This window comes from Oryx dammah, unplaced genomic scaffold, assembly GCF_014754425.2.
Source record: "Oryx dammah isolate SB20612 unplaced genomic scaffold, SCBI_Odam_1.1 HiC_scaffold_2, whole genome shotgun sequence".
NCBI lineage: Eukaryota > Metazoa > Chordata > Mammalia > Artiodactyla > Bovidae > Oryx > Oryx dammah.
Genome location: NW_024070186.1, coordinates 166,600,757 through 166,614,245, shown reverse-complemented (window position 1 = coordinate 166,614,245; position 13,489 = coordinate 166,600,757). Strand labels below are relative to the sequence as shown.

Here is a 13,489-nt window from a genome sequence, read left to right as displayed (position 1 = left end):
GTCGGGGAACTAAGATCCCACAAGCCTTAAAATGGAAAAAAAAAAAAAGCAAGAGAGCCAGGTGGTGTGTATGTGCAAAAGCACTGCGTCATACAATAGTATAACAGGAATGATTAGCCACCAGGGCAAATGCACAGTTATTTCTGATAGGAGCGGGTATTGAACTCATTATTGAACCGGGCAGTATACTGAGTCCTTCTTTGCCTGTGATTCTCACATAATCTTCCTGGCAGCTCCGTGCAGTTGGTACTTCTTACTCCAGAGGACACGATTCACCCTAACAATGATTGAACGACGTCTCCTAGTGTTGTGCAATTCAGTATTCTTGACTCTTATCCCGTCTTACAGATGAGGAAACTGGGACACACAGAGAGGTTAAGTCACTTACTCAAGGTCACACAGGTCCTCAGGGGTGGAGCTGAGATTTGAATCTATGAATTTGTCTCTGAACTTGTACCCAGGACCCTCTCTACTCACCTCTCCTGCCCCCAGCAAAGGAGAGCCGATGAAGGCAGAGCCTCTCTCTTCCTCCCCACCCCAATGTCTTCTCCCTTTTAAATTGTAAAATAACACATAACATCAAATTGACCATTTTGACCATTTGGGAGTGAACGATTCGGGGCTTCCCTGGTGGTCCAGTGGCTGAATCGGAGCTCCCAGTGTAGGAGGCCCGAGTTCCATCCCTGGTCAGGGAACTAGATCCCACAATCTACAACTAAGACTTGATTCGGGGCTTCCCTGGTGGTCCAGTGGCTGAGTCAGAGCTCCCAGTGTAGGAGGCCCGAGTTCCATCCCTGGTCAGGGAACTAGATCCCACAATCTACAACTAAGACTTGGCACAGCCAAATAAATAAATATTTTAAAAAAGTAATGATTCGGTGGCATTTAGGATGTTGACAGTACTATGGAGCCAGCCTAACTGTCTCATTCTGGAATAATTTCATCACCCCCAAAGGCAACCCCATAGCCATGAAGCAGTCACTCTCTGTTCCCCACAGTGCCCCCAGCCTCCGATAACCGCTGACCTGCTTTCCGTCTCTGTGAGCTGGCCTATTCTGGACTTTTCCCAAGAATGGAAGCCTACAATGTGGGATCTGTCATGTCTGACTTCTTTCACTTAGTATGTTTTCCAGGTTCCTCTGTGTGGTTGCATGCATCCATAGTACTCCAATAATTTTTTCATGTTTTGTTTTTTTCTCAGTTGTTAAACATGCATGACAAAAAAACCCTACCATTTTAAGCATCTCAAGTCGGTGGCAGTAAGTCCGTTCAGACTGGTGTGTCACTGTGACCACCATCCGCCTCTAGAACCCCTTCAGCTCCCCACACGGAGATCTCGTATCCGTGAAGCAATCACCTCCCATTTCCTCCTCCTCCAGCCACCGGGACCCTATATTCTGCTTTCTGTCTCTGTGAATTTGCCTCTTCCGGCAGCTTCTGTGAGTGAAATCTTACAGTGTCTGTGTGTTTGCGTCTGGCCCCTTTCACTGAGCCTAAGGTTGTCGGGTCACAAAGAGTCGGACACAACTGAGCGACTGAACTGAACTGGCTGAACTGAAGGTTGTCGAGGTTCGCCCACACTGGAGCAGGTTTCGGTGCTTCATTCCTTTTCATGGCTGAGTGACACCCCATCACACAGACAGTCCATTGATGGACTTTTGGGCTGTTTCCGCCTCGTGGTGACTATGAACGTTGCCTCCGTGGAACTTCGTGTGCAAGGTTTTGTTTGAAGGCCTGTTTTTGGCTCTTCCGCTTTCCCATTGCATTTGAAAACGCTGGGTCTTTAAGGAATCTGGCCCATGGTTTGCGCAGCAGCAGCGGTGGGGAGTGGGCAGGAGCTAGGGTCTGTGGGGAGGAACCAGCCCCAGTGCCCCTCGAGGAGAAGCTCGGGTCCCCGCAGAGGGCCCAGCCAGGGCTGAGCATCCGGGGGCCCGCTGACCCATCTCTGGGGGTTCTCTTCGCCCAGCATTTGGCAGCTGCGCATACCCAGCTGATTGGAGAAGGGCATGGCAACCCACTCCAGTCTTCTTGCCTGGAGGATCCCATGGACAGAGAAGCCTGGAGGGCTACAGTCCATGGGGTCACAAAGAGTTGGAGATGACTTAGCGACTCAACCACTATACCAAGCTGATAAAGATGGGATGTCTCTTTAAAAAGAAATAAAGAACAGAAACTAGAGGGGAAAACTGTGGCGGCCAGAGGGAAGTCTGTTCTTTTATTCACTTCCACACTCAGACCTCTGTCGTGCTGACCTTTGAATCAAAGCTCTGAGCGCTTAGCAACCAGCATCTGTTGAGACATCCCAGCACCCCCAGACCTGCCTTCCTGGCCCAGATGTTGGGCGAGGATGAGGATGTGCTGTTATCTGAAACAAGAAGTTGGAGTCTGAAGGGTGATGGCGCTAACGTTGCATCTGGAGCATTCTAGAAAAGTCCGTCTAGCCCCCAGGGCTCACCCGCTGGGTTAGCAAGGCTTTTTTAAGTGTGGGTTCCTTCCTCCCTCTTTGTCCTCATGACTGAGTTTACCTTGAAAATGGAGCAAAGGAGGACTCCTGGATGGCAACGAGCATGCAGATCTCGTTAAAATGAAGATTTGGGCTCCGGAGGCCTGGGGTTGGCCACTGATCCTGCCTTGCTAACAAGCTCCAGGGCACGAGGGGAAGGGAGCAGGTGGATGTGGTCTTAGTCGTCACTCTCTGGGGTCCCCTTCCCTGCCACATCTTCCTGGGGACACACTGCTCTTAGCGTGAGAGCCACCTGACCCTAAGTCGGTGTCAGGGCTGAAGAAATACAGAGTAGCATCCCACTTCTTTTCAACAATGAGGACAAAGCATCCAATGGAAAGCATCTAAAAAGGTCATCACCAGCCAAGGCTTTTTCTCACTTTCTCCCATTCTCAAAAATTTTGACCATGAATATGTAGAGTGATAGTAACAACATGCCCCATTCTGGTCTGGCATCGTAGGTGTTTTTCCTTCTAGAAGCTTTGGCCATCGGAGGTTAAATGCTATTTTCCCATTTTACAGATGAGTAAACCGAGGCTCTGAGTGGTTTAGTGCCCTGTCCAGAACCACGTACACAGCAAGGATGGAGCGTGAGTGTGGATCAAGGTTTTCTGTCTTTCCCTGTACTGACTGTCCACTTTGGAGGTGGGTGGGCATTTTTACTCTATAGAGAGGGGTGGCCTTTCTGTTTTGCAGAGGAATTGGTAAGCCCAGAAGAAAGGACCTACTTTCTGGAATTTTCCTTATGCATCTAGCTGTAGCAGCCAGTTATTCAACTGGGGATTTTTAGGTCTGAATTTTTTTTTTTTTGACCACAGGTGGCCCCCAGAATAGCAACCTATAGACCTTTTATTCTTTTTCTTCTGAAATGTGCCTTGCCTTGATGCAAAGTCGAGTCTACCTCTGATGATTTCTTTATTTTTCTATTTTTTTAATTCAGATTTACATAAAAGTACAGAGAACAATGCCCCTGGTGTTCCTATTGCTCAGCTTCAGTCATGATCAACACATGGCCAGACTATTTCATCTTTACCCACACCCACTCCCTGCCCCCGGATTATTTTGAAGCAAATTCTAGACATCATCTCAGGTGCTATTTTTGTAGCAAAGTAAAGGAAGGAGAAAAGATACTGTCTTTCCTCAGACCTTTGCCACAGTGAAAAGCAGAAGGCTTTTCAGAGTATTTGAAAGATGATAGGAGTATTTAAAATAGGATATTTGATAAGGAATTAGTTTTTGAAGTATTTTAAACCAATAAAGAGCAACTTTTAAAGAGACTCTTAAATCGCTGCGGAATGGAGAATTAAATCAAACTTTTGCCCCCAATTTGAATGTGCTATATAAGTTTGTAGGGGGACTTCCCTGGCAGTCCAGTGGTTAAGACTTCACCTTCCATTGCAGGGGGTATGGGTTCGATTCCTGGTTGGGAAGCTGAGATCCCACACGCCTCTCAGGCAAAAAACCAAAGCATGAAACAAGCAGTATTGTAACAGATTCAATAAAGACTTAAAAAATGGCCCATATTAAAAAAAAAATCTTAAAAAAAAGGAAGATTGCTGGGAAGGGGATGTGTGTGCCTGGGGTCCATGGTCCTCTCCAACCCCACCCCTGACTTTACTCTGGCTAGACAGAGCACCACCCCCAACCTGTGACCATTTTTAAGAGTGGTTTTAGGTTTACTGAAAAACTGAGCAAAAAGTACAGAGTTCCCCTAAGCCCCTCCCCATCCCAAAGTTCCCCCTATGGTTAACGTCTTACGTTAGTGTCATACATTTGATGAACCAGCGCGTTGTTAGCTAAAGTCCATAGTTTCCATCAGGGTTCATCCTTGGTGTTGTACCTTCCATTGTTGCTGTTTAGTTGCTCAGTGTGTCTGACTCTCTGCGATCCCATGCACTGCAGCGCGCCAGGCTTCCTTGTCCTTCACAACCTCCCAGAGTTTGCTCAAACTCATGTTCATTGAGTCGGTGATGCCTTCTATAGGCTTTGACAAACGTATAATGGCATGTATCCACCATGATAGTATCATACAGACCAGTTTCACTGCCCTAAACATCCCCTGGGCTCCAACTATTCATCCTCCTCGTCTCTCAACGCTGGCAACCATTGATCTTTTTCCTGTCTCCGTAGCTGAGGCTTTTCCAAAATGTCATAGAGTTAGGTCCGTACAGTATGCAGTCTTTTCAGCCTGGCTTCTTTCACTGTGTGGTGTGCACTAAGGTTCCTCCATGTCTTTTCATGGCTTGAGAGCTCATTTCTTTCTTGTGCTGAAAATAAAATATTCCTTTGTGTGGATGTGCTATGATGTATCCGTTCACTTATTGAAGGACATCTTGGTGCTTCCAACTGGGGGCAGTTATGACTAAAGGGCTTCCCAGGTGGCGATAAACCTGCCTGCCAGTGAAGGAGATGTAAGAGACACAGCTTTGATCCCTGGGTTGGGTAGACCCCCTGGAGGAGGCCATGGCAACCCTCTCCAGCATTCTTGTCCAGTTAGAGGAGCCTGATAGGCTACGGTCCATGGGGCTGAGTGACTAAGCAGCGGCAGCAGCGCACAGATAGTAAATCGCATTCATCCTAAATGTACAGGTGGATGAATTTTTATATAGATCAAGATATGGGACATCTCCAGCATCACAAGCCCTCTTGTGTGTCAGTCACTGCCCCTCTTACCTTCACTGCTCTGACTTCTAGCGCAATCCATTGTTTCTGCCAGTTGGGCAGCTCCTGCCCTACAGCTTTGGAAGTAGGCGGTGAAGTAAGGGGGAGAGGTCATTACTGGCAGTTTGATTCATTTTGGTTTGTCTTGAATGGAGCCTAATTTCATCATCAAATTCTTCCTGCCTGTCTAGAGCAGGGATTGGCATGAGTCCTGGTTAGATATTTTCAGCTCTGCCAGAGAATGAGTGAGCATGGCTGCGTTCAAATTAAACTTTATTTACAGAAACAGGAAGTGGGCCAGGTTTGGCCCTTGGACGGGAGTTTGTGAATCCCGGATGTTCTCAGTCCCTAAGTCATGTCTGACTCTTTGCCACCCCATGGACTGTAGCCCACCAGGCTCCTCTGTCCATGGAATTCTCCAGGCAAGAATATTGGAGTGGGTTGCCATTTCCTACTCCAGGGAATCTTCCCAACCCAGGGATTGAACCCACGTCTCCAGTGTCCCCTGCATTGGCAGGTAGATTCTTTACCAATGAGCCACCAGGGAAGCCCCCAAACCAGGATAGAGCAGTGATTTTCCTTTGTAAAGTTCATGTCCAGTTGTTGTTGTTCAGTTGCCAAGTTGTGTCCGACTCTGTGACCCAATGGACCACAGCACACCAAGCTTCCATGTCCCTCACCATCTCCTGGAATTTGCCTAAGTTCATGTTCACTGAATCGGTGATGGCATCCAACTATCTCATCCTCTGTCACCCTCTTCTCCTGCCTTCAACCTTTCCCAGCATCAGGGTCTTTTCCAGTGAGTCGGTTCTTTGTATCAGGTGGCCAAAGTACTGGAGCATCAGCTTCAGCATCAGTCCTTCCAATGAATATTTAGGGTTGATTTCCTTTAAGACTGACTGGTTGGATTTCCTTGCAGTGCAAGGGACTCTCAAGAGTCTTCTCTAGCACCACAACCTGAAAGCATCATGTCCAGGCCCCACTCCAAATCTAAACCCACATGTCATGGGACCAGGGCAGCCTTGTGAGCATTTTAAGGCCTCCTCAAGGTAACTTTCAAGCACATACCATGCAAACCGACTGGGTTTCCCTCCACAGGGGGAGACAAGATGTGTGCTGGGCCCAGAACTGTGAAAGTGGCTTTGAATTTAAACAAAAGCCCAGCTAGACCCTCCCGACCTTGACTTAGTCAATGTCATTTCTCTTTTCACCACCTATCATTCTCTCCTCTTCCTCCTCTTGAGATAACAGGCTTCTGTCCTGGGGTGGAGGGGGCAGGATGGATACTGATCAGAAAATACTTCTGTAAAAGCAGTAAAGAACCCACCTGCCAATGCAGGAGATGCACATTTGATCCCTGGGTTGGGAAGATCCCCTGGAAGAGGGCATGGCAACCCACTCCAGTATGCTTGCTGGAAAACCACATGGGCAGAGGAGCCTGATGGATTATGGTCCATGGGGTCACAAAGAGTCGAACCAACTGAGCACACACACTTGAGGATGAGGAAGTTTCCTTAGTGAAAGCGGAGGGGCTGGGGCATCATGGGGGAGATCAGGAGTCTTGGGGGATCCCTGCAGAGATGAAAAGTCAGCCTCTGGGGAATGAGAGAGAGAGAGTGTGGTCAGAGGGGGAATTTTACAGTTTGGCTCCTTGGACGGGTAACGGTTTTGAGTGCGTGTGAGATTGTCAGCTGTTCGCAACGACTGAGCATGGTGTGTGTTTCAGGCACTGTATACCTGCCACCTGCACTTGATCTTTTAAAGTGAATAATCTCGGCAGGGGCTCCCATGGGCCCTCCCATTTTACAGAAGTGGAGACTGAGGCAATGAGATGTTCTGTAGCTTAGGGACGGCTGCAGAGCTACTCAGAGGTTGGAGCCAGGACTTGGACCCTGGCAGTCGGGCACCTCTGTACTGTTTGCCTCTCAAGGTGTGGGCACCAAGTGGGTGCCTGGGATAAGGGAGTTGGAAGCTGGTGGCATTGAGAGGTGGAGGTGACTGTTGGCTCACGTGTGCTCTGAGGCTGTAGAGGTGGCCAGAGAGAAAGCTGAGGGCACAGGGGATCCCATATCAGGGAAGGGTGGGTAGGCTCAAACCATGGCCTTCCAAACTCTCAGAATTAGAAAGCTGATCTCTGAGCTCACATTTGTGTTAGCGGAGGGAGAGGGGTGAGCCGGGGCCCAGGCTAGGCTGCAGGGAGAGGGGTAAGGGTTTGGAGGGCTGTCCAGAGAACAGCCTATGTAAAACAGGATTAAAGCAGTATTTGAAAGTACAATAGGCGTCCTTTTCTGCTTGCTTTGGATACTTAAAACAATAGCAGCAACAACAATAATGATACCATCCATTCAAGTTAAGGAAACAGTCAGTTAACCAGGACTCAATTAAAGCAGAACCTTCCAACAAGTGGAATTTTTTCTGCATTTTATTTCAGGAAACCACAGTCAGAAAAAGAAAAATAGTGGGTGGGCAGGGGATTTATTTGAAGGCATAACTTCCAGGTTTCACCCTGGATTAGTGAACACTTGGGCCTCTGTATACCTTTTAAGTCTGTATTGTTCTACAAAAAAGACAGATGTTCCCAGTAAGCCCAAAGGGACTGGATTACAAGGTTCAACACAACAAATATTTGCTGAGAATCTTAAAGTCAGGTGCTCTTGGGGATATAAAAATGGTCTCTGCCCTCAAAGGACATTGGAAAAGGATTCATTTATCTTTGGGTGAAGGGCTTCCCAGGTGGCTCAGCGGTAAAGAATCTGCCTCCAAGCAGGAGACTCGGGTTTGATCCCTGGGTTGGGAAGATCCCCTGGAGGAGGAAATGGCAACCCACTCCAGCATTTTTTTTTTTTTTAATAATTTTATCTATTTATGGCTGGGCTGGGTCTTTGTTGGTGCACGAGGGCTTTCTCTAGTTGCAGAGAGTGGGGGCTACTCTTTGTCGCAGGCCCTAAAGCACGTGGATTTCAGTAGTTGTGGCACATGAGCTTAGTTGCTCCGCAGCATGTGGAATCTTCCTGGACCAGGGATGGAACCCGTGTCCTCTGCACTGGCAGGCATTTTCTTATCCACTGCACCACCTGGGAAGTCCCCACTCTAGCATTCTTGCCTGGGAAATTCCATGGACAGAGGAGCTTGGCAGGCTACAGTCCATGGAGTTGCAAAGAGTTGGACACGATTTAGCAACTAAGTATGCAACATGTGCATCTTTGGGTGAAGGGGGTGAAATTATGTTAAGACAATTAAATCCTCAATAATGCATAAGGCAAAAAGAAGTATCAGAGGGGGATCTCCCTGACGGTCTAGTGGTTAAGACTCTGCGTTTCCACTGCAGGGGGCACGGATTTGATCCCAGTTCAGGGAACCAAGGTCCCACATGCGTGGCGTGATCAAAAGAAAACAGTGTAAGAGATTCCCAGAGTCTTGTTTTCTGGAACAGTCAGGTTCGGAAGTGCCATGCGATCACATCTAATTCTTAAATGCCTCTGGTTCGGTCAGATGCCAGGAGAGCTTGGCATCTGAAAGGCACAGGTGAGGACCTTCTGGAGAACAGCTGGTCTTGGGCATAGCCCCTTCTTCCTTTGCAAGAGGAGGAGTAAGTGCCGAGGTCATCACACACCCTGCATCTGAATCTTAGCTGACATCCCCTTGGGAGGCAGGAGCCCACCGTGCTACAGGGGCCTCCAGGGTGCTCACCCTGACCGCCTTCCTTCTCGGAGATCAAGCAGGCTCGTCCCCCAAAGGCCTGCTGGCTGCCTTTAGACGTGGCAGGTTGGAGGCTTCCAGGCCCTGTGAAACACAGCCTGCGGCATTTTGTTGACATAATTAGTGGCTGTCATTTAAAACTCAGATTTCCCACAAAAGGTCTAGGTTTCTAGCTTCCTGCAAAGATATCTGGCAATACTGGGTTAGTTTGCTGGTGTCAAGTTGCCTGCCCTCTCTCCCCAGCAATGAATTGCTACCTGTCATGGGGCGGAAAACTAAGATCATAGCATCTGGTCCCATCACTTCATGGCAAATAGGTGGGGAAACAGTGAAAACAGTGGCTGACTTTATTTTGGGGGGGCTCCAAAATCACTGCAGGTGGTGACTGCAGCCATGAAATTAAAAGACGCCTACTCCTTGGGAGAAAAGTTATGACCAACCTAGAAAGTGAAAGTGAAGTCGCTCAGTCGTGTCCGACTCTTTGCGACTCCATGGACAGGTTCCTCTGTCCATGGGATTCTCCAGGGAAGCATACTGGAGTGGGTTGCTATTTCCTTCTCTAGGGGATCTTCCCGACCCAGGAATCAAACCCGGGTCTCCTGCATTGCAGGCAGACACTTTACCCTCTGAGCCGCCAACCTAGACAGCCTATTAAAAGGCAGAGACATTACTTTGTCAACAAAGGTCCGAGGAATTGAGCACCGAGGAATTGATGCTTTTGAACTGTGGTGTTGGAGAAGACTCTTGAGAGTCCCTTGGACTGCAAGGAGATCCAACCAGTCCATCCTAAAGGAGATCAGTCCTGAGTGTTCATTGGAAGGACTGATGCTGAAGCTGGAACTCCAATACTTTGGCCACCTGATGCGAAGAGCTGACTCATTTGAAAACACCCTGATGCTGGGAAACATTGAGGGCAGGAGGAGAAGGGGACAACAGAGGATGAGATGATTGGATGGCATCACCAACTCAATGGACATAAACTTCGGGAGTTGGTGATGGACAGGGAGGCCTGGCGTGCTGTGGTCCATGGGGTCACAAAGAGTCGGACACAACTGAGCGACTGAACTGAATGGGGCTTGCAGGATCAATTTCTTTTTGTTTTAATTTATTTTATTGAAGTAGAGTTGATTTACAATATTGTGTTAGTTTCTGCTGTACAGCAAAATGATTCAGCAGTGATACATGTATGTACATTCTTCATCATATTCTTTTCGATGAGGTTTATTACAGGATATTGACTGTAGTTCCCTGTATACAGGAGGACCTTGCTGTTGATCCATCCTCTATATATAATACTTTGCATCGGCTAATGCATCCCTCAGTCCACCTCTCCCCTACCCCTTGCCCTTGCACACAGCCTGCTTTCTGGCTCCAGGGTTAAAATGCTGCTCATCACCATCATTCCTTGGAGAAGGAAATGGCAACCCATTCCTGTACTCTTGCCAGGAAAACTCCATGGACAGAGAAGCCTTGTAGGCTACAGTCCACAGGGTCACAAAGAGTCGGACACGACTGAGCGACTTCGCTTCATCACCAGCACCAGTGGTTTGGACCTGGACATGCCCACGTGGCCCCCGCTGATGTGAGGCTTCTGAACACATGGGCTGCATGTGACCAAGCAGCTCAGTTACTGACGGAATAACCCAACATTTCCCTTTGGGGAACTGGTCACTGTTGCTGCTAGGCAGGAAGGCAGTGATCAGTGTCACGATACATTTGAAAAGTGACCCAGTTTCGAAGAGGGCAAGTGATATTTGGAGTCAGATTATGGGAAAGTACTGGATTCTTCGAGGGTGGGAAAAATGTTGGTGTGATGAGGACTGTTTTGAGTCTTCTAGGCGAGTGATGCTTTCTCGGAGCTGTGCCCTGGTGGAGTTTGGGCTGAAACGCACAGGCAACATGTGGGGCCTGGAAACCACAGAGCACGTTTGGCCGCTGTCCTTGGGGCCCTGGTCTGAGCGGGCTTCTGGGTTCTTTCCTAGGCACCCGGTGGCCACGTTTTTCCACCTGTTTTTCCGCGTGAGTGCCATCGTCACCTACGTGGGCTGTGACTGGTTCAGCAAGAGCTTCGTGGGCTGTTTTGTCACTGTGCTTCTCCTCCTGTCCTTTGACTTCTGGTCTGTGAAGGTAAGCCCTGGCCCCCCGCAACCTGTGACTCCCTCTCTCCCGAAACACGGGGCTGCATTTCCAGCCGCTCTTTGACCCCTATGCGGGCTTAAGAATACTGAGCCGACATCACTGAGAATCAGAGGGAAAAAGTACATTATATAGTTGAATAAATGGCTTCTGGGGGGCCACTGTCATGCTTTCAGACACGTACTATGTGAGGGAGACAGCTCCATAGGGAGTTGTAAATTTCACACATCATATTGTAAATAATGTATTTTAAAATTCTATAAATAGAAATATATATATGACATATATATGTGTATGTATGTCTAGGGAGTCTGTCTTTTTTGTGAATGGAACTTAAATTTAAAAAGTTTTTATTGGAATATAGTTGATTTACAATGTTGTGTTAGTTTCCAGCATACAGCAAAGTGAATTAGTTATATATACATCTGCTTTTGTTAGATTCTTTTCCCATGTAGGTCATTAGAGCATTGAGTAAAGTTCCCTGAGCTATACTGTAGGTACTTATTAGTTATCTATTTTATATATGGGCCCCCCTGATAGCTCAGTTGGTAAAGAATATGCCTACAATGCAGAAGACCCCGGTTCCATCCCTAAGTCAGGAAAACCTACTGGAGAAGGGATAAAATGTATCTATTTTACATATAGTAGTATGTATATGTCAATCCCAATCCCCTAATTTATCACTCCCCCACTTCCCACCCCACAATAACCCTAAGATTATTTTTTGTATCTATAACTCTAATTCTGTTTTGTAAATAAGTTTATTTGCATAATTTTTTAGATTCCATGTATAAGCCACATCCTATCTGTCCTTCTCTGTCTGGCTTGCTTCACTCAGTGTGATAATCTCTGGGTCCATCCCTGTTGCTGCCATGGCATTATTTCATTCCTTTTTATGGCTGAGTAATATGCCATTTTATATATCTGCCATATCTTCCTTATCCCTTCCTTTGTTGATGGACAGGTAAGTTGCTTTTTAAGGTAAGCTTAGTTAAGAATTACAGACCTCAAAACTGATTTTGAGAAAGCCCCACTGTTCATCCCCCTCTCTCCAGGCTCAACATGAATTGGTCACTTTTATTCATCCAGGAAAAGATGAGGCCTCTCTCATGACCTGTGATCTGCTTATGAGCATTCTGTCCACTTTTCTCAGAATGTAACCGGACGACTCATGGTAGGCCTTCGCTGGTGGAACCAGATTGATGAAGACGGGAAAAGCCACTGGATTTTTGAAGCCAGAAAGGTATCTTCCAATACTTGTCAAGCTAGAGCCGAGAAAACGGCCGTGGAAAGTCCCTATGGGTTCCTTTTGAGCTCTGCATGATCTGATCCCTGCCGGACACAAGGCCCATGGCGGCTGGTGCCCGTTCAGAGCCTCCACTGGCAGAAGCCCGTGTGATATTAATGAAAATCAGAGCACGCTCCTTTGGGACTGTTTCTGTGAGTTGTGCAGCCGAATCTCTTTCTTGCCACAGGTCTCTCCAGACGTGGTGGCTGCCACGGAGGCGGAAGCGCGGGTCTTCTGGCTCGGCCTCATCGTCTGTCCCATGATTTGGATCGTGTTCTTTTTTAGCTCCTTATTTTCCTTGAAGCTAAAGTGGCTGGTAAGGCAACACTCGCTCAGATGTCTGTACAGAACTGGCCGTTGCAGAAGTGGGTTTTTGTTCTTGATTGAGCGACCGATGGATTGAAACAGCTTTATTGAGAAAGAATTCACATACCAGGCGGTGCGCCCATTTCGTGTGTATGATCCAGGCGCTTCCCAGGTGGCTCAGTGGTAAAGAATCCACCTGCCAAGCAGGAGACAGGTTTGATTCTTGGGTCAGGAAGATCCCCTGGAGAAGGAAAGGGCAGCCCACTCCAGTATTCTTGCCAGGGAAATCCCATGGACAGAGAAGCCTCGAGGGCTACCTCAGCGAAAAAGCGACTGTCGTGTCTGATTCTTTGCGGCCCTGTGGGCTGTATAGTGGGGTCGCAAAGAGTTGGACACGACTGAGTGACTGAACAACAGCAACAAGTCTGTTCTCAAGGTTGTGCAGCCAGCACTACAGTCAGTTTTAGGAAATTTTTATCACCCCAGGAGATCCTGAGCCCTTTAGCCATGACCCTCCCTGTGCCTCTGTTCCCCTAGCCCCAGTTTGTGAAAGTGTTAGTCGCTCAGTCATGACCAACTCTTTGTGATCCCATGGACTGTAGCCTGCCAGGCTCCTCTGTCCATGGAATTCTCCAGGCAAGAATACTGGAGTGGGTAGCTGTTCCCTTCTCCAGAGGATCTTCCCAACCTAGGAATCAAACCAGGGTCTCCTGCATTGCAGGCAGATTCTTTACCAGCTGAGCTACCAGGGAAACCCCACACCGCCCCTGTTCCCCGCCCCTCTCCATCCCAGCCCCCTGCCACTCACGAATTTATGTTTCTGTAGATTTGGCTCTCTGGACATTTTCTATAAAAGAACCATACATGGTCTTGTATGACTCGGTTCTTTGACTTAA

The 13,489-nt window shown here is 47.9% G+C and overlaps 1 protein-coding gene across 2 annotated transcripts in view; it reads left to right on the top strand.

The window, feature by feature from the left end:
• Positions 1-13,489, top strand: part of TVP23A (trans-golgi network vesicle protein 23 homolog A) — a 32,284-nt gene that overhangs the window by 15,290 nt on the left and 3,505 nt on the right. For both annotated transcript variants that reach the window (XR_005719295.1, XM_040230345.1), the window contains exons 3-5: positions 10,846-10,990; positions 12,153-12,242; positions 12,475-12,603. Coding sequence is in view for 1 of the 2 variants with exons in the window: in XM_040230345.1 (XP_040086279.1) it covers positions 10,846-10,990; positions 12,153-12,242; positions 12,475-12,603 (364 nt within the window). In the remaining variant the exon portion in view is untranslated. The remainder of the gene's footprint in view (positions 1-10,845; positions 10,991-12,152; positions 12,243-12,474; positions 12,604-13,489) is intronic.